General features: G+C 39.9%; 1 protein-coding gene across 3 annotated transcripts; it reads left to right on the top strand.

Annotated features, from left to right (window-relative positions):
• The first annotated feature begins 11,531 nt into the window (after positions 1–11,531).
• Positions 11,532–17,786, top strand: LOC122333434. Of its 3 annotated transcripts, none has more exons than XM_043231044.1 (7): positions 11,533–11,939; positions 12,019–12,108; positions 12,779–12,838; positions 13,090–13,195; positions 13,484–13,737; positions 14,480–14,666; positions 14,836–17,786. In XM_043231044.1, the coding sequence occupies exons 1-7, from the start codon at positions 11,847–11,849 to the stop codon at positions 14,997–14,999; spliced, it is 954 nt and encodes a 317-aa protein (XP_043086979.1). In that variant the 5' UTR covers positions 11,533–11,846; the 3' UTR covers positions 15,000–17,786. The 3 variants fall into 3 exon arrangements, with proteins under 3 accessions (XP_043086970.1, XP_043086979.1, XP_043086988.1); XM_043231053.1 differs by having other exon boundaries at positions 12,025–12,108; XM_043231035.1 differs by having other exon boundaries at positions 11,532–12,108.
• The last annotated feature ends 1,017 nt before the right edge of the window (positions 17,787–18,803 follow it).

Genomic DNA, 18,803 nt, shown 5'->3' on the forward strand with positions numbered 1-18,803 from the left:
AGGACATATTTTTCTCACCTTCACACTGTGTCATATGATATCAAATGTATTTTTTTAATTAAATAATTAAATCTTTAATTATCTTTTAGGTTACAATGGAAATAAATATATTTAAACATATTTATGTGTAAACTATAAGCAAATAATATAACATTATATGACTATATTAAGTGTGTGTGTGAGAGAGTGTGTTTGTGTGTGTGTGAGTGTGTTTGAGTGTGTGTGAGTTTGTGTGTGAGTGTGAGTTTGTGTGTGAGTGTGTGTTTGAGTGAGTGTGTGTGTGTGTGAGTGTGTGTTTGAGTGTGTGTGTGAGTGTGTTTGAGTGTGTGTGAATGTGTGTTTGTGTGTGTGTGAGTGTGTGTTTGAGTGTGTGTGTGAGTCTGTTTGAGTGTGTGTGAATGTGTGTTTGAGTGTGTGTGTGTGTGTGTGTGTGTGTGTGTGTGTGTGTGTGTGTATGACCCAGGACCAAAAAAAGGTCAATTTTTGAATAACCTGCATCTGAAAGCTGAACAAGATGAAATCTGTGGGTGCAGAAAAATCTAAATATCGCCTTCAAAGTTGTCCAAATGAAGTTCATATATGTATATGTTTATATATATTGAACCCTGTAAACAAAGTTTTGTTCCACTATATATTTATAAGCCTTCAAAATAAAAGCCTTCAAAATAAAAGCATCTTATTAAGTAACAAATTAAGTCAATCCCATTTCACGGAGTATAAAGATGAGCTTGAAGACATATACAAGCATCTGATATTGATGACAACATCAAGCTGACTCTATAAATCAATGAATTATGAGGGGGTTCGGTTCTGAAACACTGATTGGCATATGGTCACCCATAATTGGTCATGAGAGGCATCTGGGAAGTACAGGCAATGTGGATTTGGTTTTACATCACAGGAGCCAGTTGGCAAATGGTGAGACCTTTGAACCGTTCCTCATATTTCACTCATTGGCACAAGTGTCATGCTTGACTTGGGGAAACCGTACTGCTAGTCTGTTCAGAATGGGTTACGGACAACAGGGAGAGCGAGGGTTCGTTTAAAAGTGGGGTCGTTTTAACCTGTTTTAGACACAGACACAAAAATCTAAGTTCTGGGTGTTTGTATTTTTTGACATTGTGCATGATCGCAACTGCATTTCTGCCACAGCTCTGTAATCTGAAAATATTCCTTTGCATTCAGCCGCGGAAGTTAAAATCCACCATCACCCGAAGAGCAGCACGAACCATTAAAGCCTAACCTCGCTCACATTTTCAGTCAATTCTTGCAGCACAGCAAGGGGTTGCTGCCTATATAGGAGACGGAGCGAAGGAGCTGCGCGTGATTGGTTGGCAGCTGTTTAGCATGCTCTCCCTGATTGGCTACGAGGCTGACAATGATGGATTGGTTCTTCACTGATTGGCTCCTCTGAAAAATGACGTCCTCAAACGCAGGGCAGGGCTAAACTTATGGGGTGCGGCTAATTTAATGCGTGCTGTCAATCATAGCAGGCCCTCCACACAACAACAAAGTGTTAACAGTTTTTACCAACATTTTTGTTTAATATATTGCTATATTTATAACTTAAGCTGTGGATTATCAACTCAACGCGTTTGTGAGAAAAGACAAGTGTAGCCTACACACAATTTCACTTTTAATCTGCTGAGCGATAGAACAATTTCACCATTCACCACAGTGGTGCTAAAGATGAATATGGAAAACAGAAATCTGTCAAACTACGCCTGAAAATGAAAATGATGGTAAAATAACTGACGGAAGCCTATTTTTCAAGCTACAGCTAACTAATAATAAATCAAGTGATCATGACTTTCATGTTCCTGGCATGCCCCCAGAATATTAACTTATTACTCAAACCGCTGAAAGAAAAAAAGCATAAAATTAGCTAATTTAATCGTCCGTTTCTTGGAAGAACTGAACATCATGGTGTATTTTGGAGGCCTGCGTTATTTAACTATCGTGGGTCCTTTCCTTAAGCATCGTACCAAATTACACCGCGCTGTCACATGGACTTAAAATCACGCTAAAATATGTGTTGGACTGGATCTCGAGATCTCATGAAATGAACCCATCCATGAAGCCAGGCGTCTTCCAAGCAGACCCAACGCCGCATGGAAGGCCTGAGCTCATGGAGAGGCGGCCCGCCATTTTGTCTCCTGTTTCTCGTCAGGTCGCCTGCCAACTCCGAGTCACCCAATCAGGGCGCCCAGAGGAACACATGGTCCGCGGGGCTCCTCAATACCCTCGCGTGCCGCACGCCCCATTTCAAATAAACACCCGGGTCCGCTTGGCCCGGCGAGACTCGCCATCTGCCCAAACAGAGCGGGCGGAAAATAAATGCCGCGCTCCTAAACAAATAAACCTTCGCGCCATTCAGAGCGCGCGGGACCGAAGCGCGGGATAAAATGCGATTTATCCTCGCGAAGGGTAAACACGGCGACGGGGCTCTGAATATACGAGGAGACCCGTGCGACGGGGAGGTGTACGGTCAACAGGAAAGTAATCAGGGGGAAAGTGTAGGCGAAGTCGTTTTGGAGAAATAAATGATAAGGTTTTCAGGCACAGAGCCACAGCGGGCTCCACTTGTGTGTCAAACGTCAAAAAGCACAGCTTGACAACCACATAGATATCCACCTAGAGAAAAAAATATTATTTTAAACGTTTTGCCAAGAAAGGCTAACCTGTCCGTTTTGAATAATTGAATGTCACAATGTAGTTTATTTGGCACAACTCTCAGCATTTATTTGGTTGCTGTAACATATCAGCCGAACAATTAACCAAATAAATTAAATAAATACATTTAAATCTCATTACATGAAGCACGGCCGATTTTCCTTTTCGTTTTACATGTCCTGTGAGTTGATTTTTCATTGGAATTAATTTATCATTGAATTTGTCAAAATAGGCCAGCTATGTTACTTCATAGTGGAATGACAGGTAGCATTAGCCTAATATTGTTTTTTGTGTTATGACAATAACAGATTTTTTTCTTCACAAAATGTATTACAGTTTGTTAATTTATTTTTAAACTATTAATTAATTTTACCGTAATCATCGTCACATAATGCAACCGTTGTTTTTGATTAAATTAATACATAACTGCATGATTTATACGATCTTTTAGGCTAACTATAATTTCTGCCATATGAACATATATTACTGAAATGCACTTTTGAATCTACATGTAGCTTATTGTAAAATCTGCTTTAAAAAGAACAAACATTTCACTGACGTTGCCCATAAAACCCGTGCCATATAATTGTTGTCTGTTTTTACAGGGAGTTTGCGCGTGAGCCGCACATCCAGCAGAGGGCGATAAAGCACTAAGAGAAGCATCCTCCAAAAGAGGTCGTGAGGCCTTTTTCCAAATTTCAGAACTAAATTTTGAACCATCTCATAAGTGCTGGCCTAGCCTTGTGTTTCAGGTTATCATTGAAAGTACAAGAGTCTGAGAAACATGAAGGTACAGAGTGACGTTATTTCTTCAGTCGCTTTCTTAAATGTTCTGTTCATTTGTGAGCGTGCTGAAACGTCGCGTGATGGACTGGATTACTGAAAGTTTGGTGATGTAACACATGCTCGTATCTTATGAGACCAGATTTTATGATAACATTAAAAAAAGCATGAATTAAAGAGGCTGATTTGTTAAGCTACATATTTTATATGAAAATGTATTAAATCTCTCTCTCTCTCTCTCTCTTTTTCAGTCCCCAGGGCGGAGAATGAGATGATTGGCCGCCTTTGCGTTTCGTCATGCAGGAGGCAGGGCTGTCACAGAGATCTGTCCTTTTAGGGACATAATTAAGGCGGGCAGGACGGCATGTGTGGGCGTGATAGGGCGATTGTGTCAGAGAAAGCAAGATTGACAGGAGTGACAGCTCCATTTATTGGCTGCTAGAGTCTAGTCAGCAAAAGGGCATTCAGGGCCACTGGCTGGCTCTGCTGGCGTCCTGTGCAGTCGGCGCCTGGTGAGTAAGCATTTAGACAGCAGCCCTCACCGCTGCAATGCATGGGAGAAATATCTCTGTCAACACTGACTGTGTGATCTTTGACGGTGCCTCTAAAGAGGAAGGTCATACATATGAATGCAATCTCTGTCACAGTCTTTTTCACACACACTCGCGCACATAAACACACACACAAAACCAAGCCTGACATAAATTGCGCATAATGCCTTGTTGTCAAAGTCTCTTGGCACAAAGATTCAGCAGTAAATACCCTTGAATAAAGGTTCAGAGTCCTGACCCTGGAAACATGTCACTGAAAGTTTCTCAGCACAGTTTGCTTTGAATGTTGTCTTTGTGGGACGATCATAGCTTTAACACATTGGCGAGATACAGTTTCATGTTGCTGTTTTATATTATTGATTAATGCAAAGTTGAGACGATCCTTCAAAAGGATGTCCTATGTCCCACAGTGCAGTCACTGGATGTAATTCAAATCAGGGTTGTGTCTCATTCAGAATGAAATTAAAAGTTTTTTTTAAGTCCAATTTCATTTTTGAACTGAGGGACAGCAGTTTGAGTTTAACATTTAAACTGGAAAAAAAAAATACAAAAGTTTTTGAAACAAAAGAAATGGCATGAATTCAAATTTAGTTTTAAAGTCGGACTGTTTGATGATATTGCAGCATATCATAAAAGGTTGATAGAGAAATCAGTTTGATTTATTTTATAGATATAAAAATGTAAATACAGTAAAAAAGTATTAAAATTATGGGGTTAGTCTATGTTTTTGAAAGAAGTCTTTAATGCTCACCAATGCTGCATTAATTTGATTCAAAATACTGTTCTATATTCTATTTTAAAAACATTTGTAAAAGTAATTTATTTATGTAATGGCAAACCCGAATATTTATGAGCCATTAGCCCAGGTTTAAAGTCACATGAATTTTCAGAAATCACTCTTAACTGATCTGCAGATCAAAAACATTTCTTCATGAATCAGATCATAAAATCACATTGCAAAAGATCATTTTTACCCATTTTATCCCTGAAACAGTTTTCACGAAAATGTCTTGACATTACTGACAGTGTAATGTTTATTTAATCTTCTTTTGGTTTTGCTTTGTCTATTTCCAGTAATGCATGAAGCCCTGGAGTCATTGTAAACAGCATCTGTAGTACTTCAGGAATTTTATCCAACATGGAGGATGAAGAGATTTCTCCTGGAGAGTTCTGGGAACTCTGTGTATGTGATTTCTGATAAAATAATCCTGCAGTTGTAACTTTAGTCAAAAGTCCCCTGTACTTGTTGCACTTGGCTAATGAGTGTCTTTGACAATATTTAACTCACAATTTTGGCTTCTTTGCACACACATAAACATCCACACACAGTCGCAGATATACACACATCAAACAAAATCATTCTTTTATATATGTTTCCATAACCTTTCCATCAAACAAAGGTGAAAGAAAACAAACACTCTCCGAAGGAAATGTCCTCCTAAAGGAAACACGCTCACTTGGTGTTGCAGAGCGTTTTGGTACCAAAATATTTGCGTTTGGTTTTTTTAGAAACAACGACGTCCAGAGGGTTGTGACCTCAAAATGTGAAAACCGGTGATGTTACGAAACGCTCAAAACTGAAGAGGCGATACGCTTTATGGACGACGTATTTCAAACCAACGGCCCTAATTATTAGTCGGTATTATATAGGAGAGGTTTCACACCATCATTGCAGGCCTGAGATGCAGTGTCCTTCAGACTAATAAAAGCAGGCGATTCATGTACTTAGAAAGGGCCACAGAAAGTACCACCTAATATCCTAAAGCTGTCATGCTCAGAGAATCACTTAATAAGGCACATAATCGTAAGAGGCGGCCAAGACCTCGGATGACACTAAATCAATTGGCAGACGGTAACTCCTTAGGCGGCCCACGGTACCTAAGCTCTGAGTTATGACTTTCGGGGTGCCCCAGGGCTCAATACCCGGCCCACTCACACTTCTCTCCGTCCCAACTTTACCCTCTGGACTTAATTCATTTTTCCCTTGCTGGATCTGACAGGTTGCGTGTTACTTGGCGCCTCTCAAGTCGCAGGGCAAGCGGTATGATTAAGGGAGATGGAGGAGGATTAATGGAAAAGTACAGGAACGGCTAGGAACGGTGTTGACCTAGAGGGAAGAACCTTGTGCTAATTCTTAACGTGCCGTTTGTTTCTGGCAGAGAAAGATAAAAGGTTACATGTCTCAAGAAACCGTAAGTACGTCAGAAGTGTTTATTTGGTTTGTCCAGGCGAATATTGAAACAGTTGTTTGCGAAGGAAATTGAAATTATAGTGCTGCATAACCAAGCTATTTGCTGTGGAGGTCTTGCTTAATCATTTCCATAGCTCATGTTGTCTTTGGTGTCAATTCCCATCTGCAGATGATGCCGCTAAAGGATGAATGGCAATCAGATGTTAGTTGTTTTTGAACCGAGCTGGAGAGCGCTTTCATACAGTAATCATGAGAAAATGCCGCGCGGAGAATTTCTCTCGCCACAAAGAACGCTTAATCCTTGTCACTTCTCCGTCTTTACCAACATGCCTCTCGCTGGCAAGCCATTGTTAGGTTTGTGCTCATCCCGACAAGAAGACGTTAAACGCCAGTGGAGCTTTTCCAGGTTAGCTTCCCACATTCTCCTCACTAATCAAGAGCTGCCTCGCAATAACGATAAATCTCTCATTTTGACGTGCGGCATAAATAAAGCAAACAGGCCTCGGTTTGATTACCCAGACTCCCCGTGAACAGACGGGCATTTGAGTGGCTCTGCTATTTATCAACCTGGATCTCCCTTCCTCTCAATCTCCCCAGCACTCGAAAAACGCCGTCACTGATTGCGTTTAATGTCTAACACATGGCCTGGCCAAGCATTCCCACTGCTGCCCGGGGAGGTGTTTGGACTGATTAAGAGAACTGTTTTTGCGGCCAAAGTTTTGGGTTGTGAAACCGAAAGGTTTTGGCAACGCGGCAGAATTTCGGGTGTAACTCTGGGGATTCAAATGCGGCTGCCTCTGCGGTTAGTGGACAGAGTTTCTCCTCTCGGAATCTTGCAGAAGCATCCAAACGGGGAAGAAATGGCGTATAGCAGCAATTACTTACTATACTGAGGAGTGTTCCTCAGTTCAGTGCCTCACCTTTCTCTCTCTCTCTCTCTTTCTCTCTCTCATTCTTTCTTTTTCTCCTTCATCCATTCAGCACTTCTCCCTCTTCGCCGGCTGCCTGGGGTCACATTTAACCTGGAAGTGCTCTGATTGGGCCGAGGGTCACTTCACGGGCTCCCAAATTGCTTGCACCCATCCGTCACTGTCAGGCCATTATTAGTGCTATTATCATCAAAGTCACAGTCTGAATTATAGCGCATGCAAAAGCTGCGCCGCTTGGACTTAACGGCGACCTGAGCCAGGATGACAGCGAAAAGGGTTGAGACCTTACCGATGACATCACTCTAATCCCTCAAAGGCAGAAAAGGCTGATACTGAACAGAAACGTGTTCTGGGAGAAAGTTTGCGTGGTGCACAGCTTCATGTCGTCTTGAAACTCTCCGATTCATGTTAACAGACGACCATAAGCCAGATCCGCTGATTCGTGAGCAGTATAAAGTCAAAAAGGTCTTGAAACAAATGCGAGGAGTTAGATAGTTAATGAGAAGCAGCATTTGACACGTGGGAAAGTTTACTTATGTTCGTTCATTTAGCAGCAGGTGCTTTTAGACAAAGAAACATACAGAAGAGTAGAGAATAAAGGAAAATAGAGAGTTCAGGCAAAAATTATATAACTGTGTTTTCATTTACTCACCCTTTTTCTGAAGTAATGTTGCTAACTAAACAGTTTTGGTCAACATTACATACAATGGAAGTTGTATTGTTTGGTTGCCAACAAGGTATCTTTTTCTAAAAAAGAAAGAAGTCTCACAGGTTTGGAACCATATGGGTAAGTTATTTTTATATTTTGTTGAACTGTACCTGTTCACACAGAGTTTTGTGTGTGCACGTGTTTTTAGCTTATTGAACCTTCAAGGTAAGATGCGAAAGAAAATGACCCTGTGCTACGTCTGATTTGAGATGATGAAATTAAACATAAAGAAAATGTACTGTTTGTCTTGCTTATGAATGGACATTGGATGTGAATGCTGGATTTTGAGCACACCGTGTCTTAAAGTGTATTATTTCTACACAACAAAAATCTGCAAAACTGGCTCATAACAGAACAGAAGATGATATCTAAACATCCAGATGTATACAAATAACACATTTCGCCTTCAAAACAAGTGGGATCTAGTTAAGAAATCTGTCTTTCCCCTTCAAAGGCTAGCAAAAACCCCTGTCCGGCACTCCTTCACATTCAGTGCTGCCCTGGACACCGAATGGCCTGCATTGTTTTGTACTCATGTGTCAGTCTATGTTGTCTGTTTGCGACAGATCTTAAGGCAGCGCTGTTGTCCTTTTAAATTAAGCTTCTCCATATGCATGAGTTGAGGGGGGAGAGAACATTGGCAACGGAGGAAAGAAGTGCAATGGCGGGGAGTCTAATCAAATGACAGACTGCTGAGCGAGCTCAAAACACGAGCTGTCCATCAGCGATAGGTGAGTGTGAGAAACCATGCAGGCTTGAATGCAAATACACACAGAAATGTTGCAAAATGCATATAATACAGATGTTGTAGTATGTAAGTGTGTGCTCATTTGTGTCATTGTGCGCTTTTTGCCTGGATGGTTGGCCCACCTTCTTTGTCCATTATATCATTTTAAGACTCTCCCAAGGGTTGATGGGAGTTGGGTCAGAGTTCAACTCCAACGCCCCCATATGGTCAATTAAATCCTACTCAGTACCCAAGAAGGGCCTCTTTCTTTATGGCACTATTTACTCTTCTATTTTCATTATGTACAGAGAAGGAAAGATGGAGAAGGAGAGATCAAAAGAGAAGAAAGTTCTCACCTGTTCTTAATGCATGAGCTGAAAGGGTGGTTGATAATCATTATATATAGTTATTGAGGAAATTCCCCATCTCCACAATAATTGGTCTTATTTAAATTATATTATTATTTATAAATTACATGTTATTATTATTATTAAAAATATATATATATATATATATATATATATATATATATATATATATATATATATATATATATATATATATATATATACTGTATATAAATACAATATCATGGGTATTATATGAAATATTACAAAAATATTTTAACGCAATTTTGAGTATTTGTTAATGCTCTGTTCTCAGTTTTTCTCTGGTCAAAAAGGGAATGATAATACACATATATATATATATATATATATATATATATATATATATATATATATATATATATATATATATATTTTTTTTTTTTTTTTTTTTTTTTTTTTCAATTCTTTATAAAATTTTATATTTTTGAGACATTTGCAACCATGTCATGTGTTAACTGGTTAGGGTGCACATCTTTCCAATTAATATTACTAAACTGTTTAAATACTGTTTGCACGTAATAATAATGCAGGAAACATTATCAGTTTTTTTTTCTCACAGCCGTCATGAATGGTGTCATTTGGCTCCAGTATTTTTTTTTATTGCACTTTATTTAGTACAAATTCTCATGCATACGCAAGTCTGACAGTCACAAGACAGACTTCAAAGCTGCTCTCAGACTAAATGGAGAATGGCAGCCTGTGACCCAGAAAAGAAGCTTTATGTTGTATGTGCAATTGATTTTTTAGAAGAGAGGTGAAAGGCCTTAAGGGTAAGGTAAATAAAAGAATGCATATCAATATATCATCAATACTCCTCATCATGCTGGTTTGGAGCCTCTCAAGAGGATGCAGTATGCAGGGCGGAGATCAATAATCAGTCCGTCTGCGTGAGAAATGGTGGCTCTGCTGTCACATTTGTAGTCTGGACCGTAATAACATCTGCTGTGATGTAAGAGGTGCTTTAGTCAAGGATCTTCATGTTTGGCAGATCAGGAGCGTCACGGTGGATCCAGCAGGTTGACTGGAGTCATTTTTTTCCACGTAAGTCAGAACAAAGTCCTCAAACGGTCTGAACTTTAATGACTATGGCCACCCGGATCAATGCAGTGTGGCTTTCATGCTTGTTTAATCACTGTCATAAGAGAAGACGCCAGTTCTCTTTTATCCAGCATGTAAGTGCATCTTTCTTGTTGTCCATAACGAAGTAATTATGCAGTCGGTGCCATTTCTAACAATAAGTCTTTGTGTGCTAGTTTGTTAGTTAGTTAAACCTCACACAGACCCCATGCACTCCTGGTTTTGGGATCCATTTGGACAATATGTGGACAGCACTAGATACAGATGTAAACAGGATCCATAACGCTCAGTGATCCTAAATCATGTTTTAAATGCATGTGATCAAACCACATTTGTAATATTAGCACTATGTGCCCAGACAACAGTGAAGCACTGCCTATCATCTGTCAGTTATCATCCACCAACTAACTGAGAAGCATTTAGCAGGTAAGATCTGTCTTGTCTGAGCACTGACCTGTATTCACAGTGCATATAAGCAGAAGACGGACAGTACTGGTGCACATGACACTATTTGATTGACCTTTTGTGATCCCCAGCCTCTTCTAATGAGTTACAGGATCCACTTTGTTCCAGAACAGAGCTGCTTTGCTCCTCCCATCCCTACAGAGGCCTCTCTTTTACAACCTCAGGTGCTTCTAGATACACTTAGAGCCCACTGTACATCACCTGGGAATGCATGGGGTCGACCCTTTCCTGACCTCCTACGGGTATGTGTGCTCACACAGCCAAAAAAAGAAAGAACAAGTGAGTAAGAAAAAGAAAGTCTCTCTATAATGTGGGAGAAATCATTTAACATCTTCAGGTTTTTTATAGTCTTTGTTTTATTTCTCAACAACACATTTTTTTTGACAAATGCATTTTACATGTATTCAAATATTTATTGTAGAATAAGTTCGCATAAATGTATAAAAGGTCATAAATAATTTGGTTACCATGGTTGAGCTTGACTAATGCAGTAAACTCTCCATTACGTGTAAAAAGGCAGAAAATAAAACATTCCCTTGACCTCCAAAAGTGATATGTTACTTTTGTTAGTTTTTGATAATAACTTGTTTACAATGAAAAAGTATTGTATTACAACTAATGAAATATATTTTATTAGATTATGACACATAATTTTATATTGTTGATGTCTATGACACTTATAATTCTATAAAATTAGAGTCATGTAGGTCAATATCCATATTTCCAAAGGCAATAAAGCCGTTTAACGTGATTAACGCACAATGCATTTCACACTAGGTTATTTTTAAATAATAGTTTATAAAACATATGCAACACAACAAAAATATGTCATTCATATCTCTTATATTTTAAAAGGGTCATGGGAGACTGAAGTGTGCTGTATTTTGTTGGATGTGCAAGTAAACCGGTGCTAAACCAATGCAAAATAACAGATAGTAGAAACAGGGATCATTACGAATAACTATTAACTAGTCTATAATTTATCTTACGTTCACGTACAAAAACCAACAAAACAAAAAAAACATAAGACGTTAGTTTTGCATTCTTACAGGCTAATCCCCGCTAGCAAACACACACCATGCCTTTGACAGGTTATGGTGTCCTTTTTCTTCAAACTGTTACAGATTTAAGACTCGCCAGTCACTGCTAAAACTTTTAGGATGCCTTCCCCATACGTTTTACTCGTTTTCAAGACGCACTCGTGATGTTGACACGCCAGAGTGTCTTTAACTTTAATCGAAATGCCACGAGCGTGAAAGTCATCAGGCTGTCACGGATCTGCGCGTGGCCATGACCGGCATGATAAAGAACCGGACGGCTTTTCGGCGAGGAAAACGGCTAATGGGCGAGAGATGAGGAGAAAAACAATAGCAAAGCGCATCCTGTACAATGGATACGAGGAAACCCTCGAAGAAACCGGCGCGAGGGCGAAGCACGTCCTCGGTGTATGTCAGCGTCAAGCTTTTGTCGCGAACGTGTCATTGTTTTGCACTCCCTTGGTTTAATTATGTGACTGTCTTTCAGCAACAGCCGGCGAAGAGGAGAAAATGGAGAGAACTACGTGGAGAGGACATCTCGTCTCGCAATGCTGACTATATTAAGTTCAAAACAAAGGTCTGTTCCTTTTTATTGCTAAATCAATACTGTAATCAGTTTTGTTTTTTAGCTGATAAGCATTGCTGGATAGATTCAAACACGTGTTCCACTGACAATTCCTCACATTTATAGCCTTTAAGATTTTGGTAATAAGATATAATAGGCTAAATAATGAAAATATGTATGAAAAATGAAGTGCGTCTTCCATCTGATTAAGGACTTTTGAGTAATTTATTCCAGACTTGCTGTATCTGTCGCCTAGTTTAATGAGGGTTAATAGGATCACATACTGTAAAAATGAAGACACTGGAGGCGTCATTTTGACTTCCTCAGATTAGTATATACTGCCAAAAGCCTCTGGAGAACCTTTAGAACGCATTTCAAAAAGCAAAATCAGTTCTCTGAGGAGCTCATACATGATGAAACCCCAAGAGCTCCTGCAAGAACTTAAAAGACTGCCATCAGTTCTTTTAGGAATCCCATCATGAAGAAGAAAAGGTTTTGAGGCACTTAAAATATATAATGAAATCTCTAACAATGTGATTTCCGTTTGAGACACCATCATAAGGTTATCCAGTGGTTCTGCCAATGATCGTTGTTATTGTACATTGCTAGACAATGTTATTCTGAAACTGCAAACCAATCCAAAAACCCTGGTTTCGTATGTGTTTTGCTTGCTCTCAAACAGGCTTTTGAGGTTGACAAGCCCTTTGGAGATGCGACAAGGGGTGCAGATTTTACTATGGAGGTAGTATGGCACTGCATTCCACTTTTGGACTATTTCATTAATAATCTGAAATTTAACTAACTGCATAGATTTAATTAAGCTTCTTGCTTCTAAACATCTACTGTGCAGTGCTTTGGATTTTAAATCCAAACACATTCAACTCCAAATGCTTGTTTTCCATGCTTAAAATAATCTTTTGGTCAATTACTTACACAAGTTTGAACGCACGTGTCCACACAGTCTATAATGTGAGGCGTAAAATCTTTTTCCAGGTGCTCGGAAGCCTCCAATCACGTCCAAGGGCGGAGCTTATCGCCATGGTGTTGAGTATGCAGAGGGAGATGGACGGCCTCCGAGAGCAAATCAGAAGCCTCACAGGTAGAGCGGTGGACTTCTGTGGCAAATTGTCCTTTATGGGTTTAGCTTTTAATTTTACAGCAATGCATTTCCATTGGTTTCGAAAGATGTGCATCGAGCTGGGAACTCAAAAAAACCCGCTCACAGATCATTTCATGGTTTGAGATCATTTCAATTTGAGGAAAAGTTCAGCGAGTTCACGAAGAACGTTCATGTCAAAGAAAGATTTAGTGTTAACGTGTGCCATGTTACACAACAGGTTACCTCTTGTTGTGAGACAGTTAAATTCATACTTTTTTTTTTGTACAGCTTGTGGGAAGTTGGCTCAGACGCTTGAAGAGCTGATCGAGAAGAGTGATAGATGGCTGTGCGGCACCCACGATGCTGCAACTCCCAGCATTCCAAGGGAGCTGGAGAGAAGCAGGCCACCCAGTCACATTACTCCTCCAAGGGTGCCTAGCGCAAGAACAGCTGAATATGCAAGTTCAGAGCAGCAGGGGTGTGGTCAGTATGAGGTCACACAAACAATGCCTCAACGGAATGGAACGCTTCCCGAACAAAAAGTAAGAGTTACATTTCAGAAGAGTCTAACATCAGCTTCAGAGTGTCTCATTTTGGTGAAATTAAATGAGCATTTTTATAAGAGCTCCTCATAGAATTTCAGGGGTTTGCTTGTTTTAAAATAAAAAAGCTGTTTCATCGTTGGGCTACAGTCATCGCTGTGATTCGAGTTATCGCTATGAAAAGTGAAGTGATGTTTACATCGGGTCCAACAATGTTGTTAAAAAAAAATACAGTACATACAATACACTTAAAAAATATTTTAAAATGAAGGTACGGTGTAAACTAATTTTATGTTGTGAATATATGTCAATTATTAAAATGATCAAACTAAACTAAGTATGAACAGTTGTTAGGATAAATATGAAGTATGTATGATTTAAAATTACTGTTTGTTTCTGAAGAAATACCTGCATTAATGATTTCATGTTCATTTGCGGCTCGTTTAAAACAACAGTCTAATGTTACAATAATATCTCTATTAAATATTTAAAATGAAACCCAAACAGCAACATTAAATTAGAACGTTAGAATGCATTGTTTTGCAAAATAGAAACGCTTGCATTAAACGAGCGGTAAAATGGAATTAAATCTTTTTTTGGGTTCTTTTAATGCATTTTGTACCACGCGAAAGACTGACTACTGTTGATAGTTTGCATTCGGTTTTAAAAATGAGTCATTTATTGGTTTGTTAAGCGACATTTTTATAGCTCATCCACAGTAACTTTTCTGTTTTCTCTCCAGGTTATTACTGCTGATCTGCTGGAGCGCTGCAACACAGGGACCACGGCTCAGAAACTCACCAATGACCTTCTGCGCAGCCTCTACGACAGAGACTGTCTGGCCTCTCACTCAATCTCAGGCATCGTCAACAGCAAGCGAGGGATGCCTAAGCCAGCTCTTCCGGCGCATGAGATCCAGGCCATTCTGAGTATGTATCAGGGGCTGTTTGTAACAAGTACAGAACGGCAGACGTCCTAGTTAGTTTCGAGAATGCGTTCAGTTCCATTTCATTAACTGCAATCAGGCCATTGTGAAGTTTGAGATTAATTGTGGTCTCAAGTTTGCAGTTTTGATTACCAGTGAAACGTTCTCCGCAGGGACAGTGCAGCGGTTCTTCCCCGGAAAGACTGATTCGGAAATAAAGGGCTACATACGACAGAAGCTTCAGAATGAGGCCAAGAGGCTTCGGAAAAGGCCACACCCAGCTGATGATCCAGTGGTGGGCTCATTCGAGAAGGAGAGAGCATCGTTTGAGTGCTGACTTTCATTGGACGTCCCCAGTGAACATATTTAGTTAAAGAATTTAAACTACACGAACCTAAAACTTTAAAGTAACCTTAAAGGGATAGTTCAGAAGAAGTTATGGTGAGTAAATTATGACTCATTTTTGAGTAAGGCTGCACGGTTCATCAAAATAAAACCAAAGCCGGTTTAGTGCGATTATCAAAAAGAGAAAGCTGAAGTTGAATTTAATAAGCAGTTTCAGTTTCAGAGCGAAGCGCAGCGCTGAGTTCATTTACACAGGAGCAACTCTAGATCCAGTGTTTTCAGCAACTCAGTTTGCTTTAATGCCCTTATAAACAGACTGTTGTCTGCAAGATAATCTCTTAAAGGCTTCCTGCAGTTTTCTAACAAAATTAAACCTGGATGGCTTAACATTAAAAAAAAAAAAATGCAGCAGCAAAAAATATTAGTATTCAAATTTTACAGTTGTACTATAATATAGAAAATGTTCTTAAATACAGTTTAAAAACAAAAAAATTATTTTGCATTTAAATAGTTATTATTTTAGTATTTTATGTAAAAATACTAATAGTTATTATTATTATTAGAATTAAATTTTGGGCCAAATTGTGCTGCCCAACCAACAAGCGCAGCAAACCTGGAGCCTTTTTTAAATTAATTTTATTATTATTATTATAATTATTATTTTTTAAATGCAATAAATGCCCCCCACACACAAATCGTGCAGCCCTGTTTTTGAGTGAACTATCCTTTTAAGTTCGTATTTGCAAGGTTTTTTCCAAGCTGTAGAGCACATGACAAACTATGTGTGTGTATGATTTTTATCATGTTGATTACACAAAACTGTGACTTCTTATTGATTTGAAATTGCAAAACGAACCCCGGAAGTCACAGTCAGGAGTAGATGGAAAACAGTAGCTTCGACGTACCTCCAGCATCACTGCCAGACGTTATCACACACTGTTTGTCGTGCGCTAAAACTTCGAAACCAAGTAGACTAAAGCTGTGAACACAGTGGCAGATGGTTAAGCATCGCTCTCCTGTAAAATGACATGGATGTCACTTGGTAGGGGGGTTACATCGTGATTGATGTAGTTCAGACTTGTGGTATTTTAGTTGATCACATGTTGAAAGTGTGCCCCCGCGTGTAATGTGAATAGATTTCGTGTGTGATGTGAAATACGCACGTGCCTCTTATATTGGACTCCTCACTGTGGCCTTATCAGTCAGAAAACGCAGCAGTACAGTTCTCATTTCCAAACCACTGTGATTAAATCCATTAAAAAGGACTTGTCTGTCTTGAACGCGTGGCGTCTTTTTTTTTGTCTTGATTTCAGATTCTGTTCGCAGGAGCTTATTGAATCGGCTGCACGAAAACGCGCACGTTTTTTACCTTTCCAGACAGAAGCACGCGGGCTCCTGGAGGCCAACGGCTGTGTGAGTAAATTAACCCCGCACTCACCAGCTGTATCACCGCACCCACCCCTTTCTGGGGAAAAAAACACATCACCGAACACATGGCACAAAGGACGGCGTGGGAACTGCATATGGTACATAATCAATAGGCCTTATCGCGCACACACAACCCGAACCGCAGACACACCTCAGTCGGGCTAGACCATTATCAGTGATACATGACCCTAATCCATTTATGTGTCAATGATACAACAGATTGGGGTTGGAGAAAACAGCGGCGTCGCGCTGGGGACCGTATCTTCCGCGATCCAGCCGTTATACAGACTCTGCCTGTAATTCCACTCATCAGATCTGCTAACAGCAAATCAATGGGCTTCTTTTGTTTCTGCAGGTTCAGACATCCTCATTGTGTCGCGTTATCGGGTGTGTGTGTGTGTGTGTGTGTGCGTAAACCGCTTCGCGTTCGCCACCGAGATGGAGGCCTCCCCCAGAATGTTTTCTTTTATCTAATGCGAGGACGTGAACGTTGCGAGGAAGCGAATATTTCAAACGGCGCTGCGGCGCGGCCATTTGATCTCTGAAGGCTCCGCTTGATTTACGAATACGAGAAGCGCTTCAGCTGCACTGGCCAATATTTTCGCTGGGCAGTCGAAGACGACTTCAAAGTTGAAAGTCGGAGCGTTAAGCGCTCCTCCGGGCTCGCATCCTTCTCTGAAGGGGCCAACGCAAACACGCCTCGGCCCTCGGCGGGGCTCTCGCTGAACCTGGGTAAAAGCAGCAGGGAGGACAACCGAAATTAAACGTTTGCAGAACGCAGGAGAAACGCCTCCTCCTGTTGGCCCATGCGTTTCCCGCAGAGCTGTAATATGTCATCTGGGCAGCCACTTCGGTGGAGGACATATCCCACAATGCCATGCAAGGCAGGGTGCCACGGTACCCGTTGCGGCTCACTAACACGCCTCCACGTGCCATCTTAACTTTTCATTTGTCTTCTTCTACCTGTCAAAGGGAAGAAACAATTGTTCGGAGGGAACGACGTTTCCCGACGGAATCCTGATCTATCAGTTCTGTACTTCTGTGCCGTTAAATGACATTGCACTTTCATTCTGTGCTCCACAAGCAGAAACAGGCTAATTCAATCATCTTAATCCCAGTCATAAAATATATTGTTCTTTCAGGGATTAGACTCTGCAGTTAAGGACTACAAGGACTTTACACGCTCTAATTTTGTATCTTTTGTCTGTATAGTACAACTGCAAACCACAATTTTTCTTTGTTTTGTTTTGTGTGGATCTTTTGTATGTAAAATGTGGAAGTGCAGCCTGATGATTTTTTTATTTTTATCACTGTTTTGTAGGTTTCTTTGCTTTTGTTTGGATCTTTTTTCGTGTATAATAAAAGCAATAATATAAGATCAAACCCCCTTTTTTGTTACATGTTTTTCTATTTCGTAGACTGAGTACTTTTGTTTTGTTTTAAACTGCTTTTTGTTTTGTTTTGATATGATTTTGTCTGTGCATAAGAGCTCAAATTACTATTATTTTCTCTTTGTGTGTGTGTTGTTTTTTTTAGCATGTTCTGTTTTCTTCTGCTTTTCTTTTCTTTGTTTTGTTTGGCTCTTTAATTGCGTATAATATAAGACCAGACTGCAGTTTCTTTTCTTTTCTTGTCTTGTTTTGTTTGATTTTACATTCACGTAATACAAGATCAAATCTTGCTGTTTTGTTTTGTTTTGTCGTTGTATATGTGCAAAATAAAACCAAACAGCAGTTTTTGTTGCATTGCTATACATTTTTTGTTTAGACATTTTTTTGTAAGCCCAAACAGTCTTTTTTTCTTTCTTTCTTTCTTTCTTTCTTTCTTTCTTTCTTTTTTTGATCTTCCATTTGTTCAAAACAAGATCAAACATTAATGCTGTGTTTCGTTTAGATTTTTTATAAGTCCAACCAGCTGTTTTGTTTTTGTTTTGTGTTGCTTTCTTACGCTTGGTTTTGTTTCGTTTGGATGAATGCGGACCCAAACAGCTGTGTTGCATTGTGTTTTGTTGTTTTGAACACGGACACATTCTTCAGTAACCCTCGGTTCGGTTTTAATTAGGAGTCTTTGACTCATCTTGGGGATCTTGTTGTTCTGTCTGTCACGGCAGTAGGACAGGAAAAGACCAGCTGTCATGTTTCCAAATCAACAAAGGCTGTTTTTATATGCATTCTCTTGGGCTGAGTGTGATTTTCCACCAGCAAGACTCTGAGAAACCTATTCGTACAGACGCCACGGTCTGAGCACAGTTGACATTCATAGTCATGCGTGTAGCAAGGACGTGTTTTTTGCGGCTGTTCCTTTCTCTGCATGTTCTCCCGCTGAGAAGTGCGTGTTCAGTTAAAGCGCAGGGGGCGACCATTGGTCC

Source organism: Puntigrus tetrazona, chromosome 3 (assembly GCF_018831695.1).
Source record: "Puntigrus tetrazona isolate hp1 chromosome 3, ASM1883169v1, whole genome shotgun sequence".
Classification (NCBI taxonomy): domain Eukaryota; kingdom Metazoa; phylum Chordata; class Actinopteri; order Cypriniformes; family Cyprinidae; genus Puntigrus; species Puntigrus tetrazona.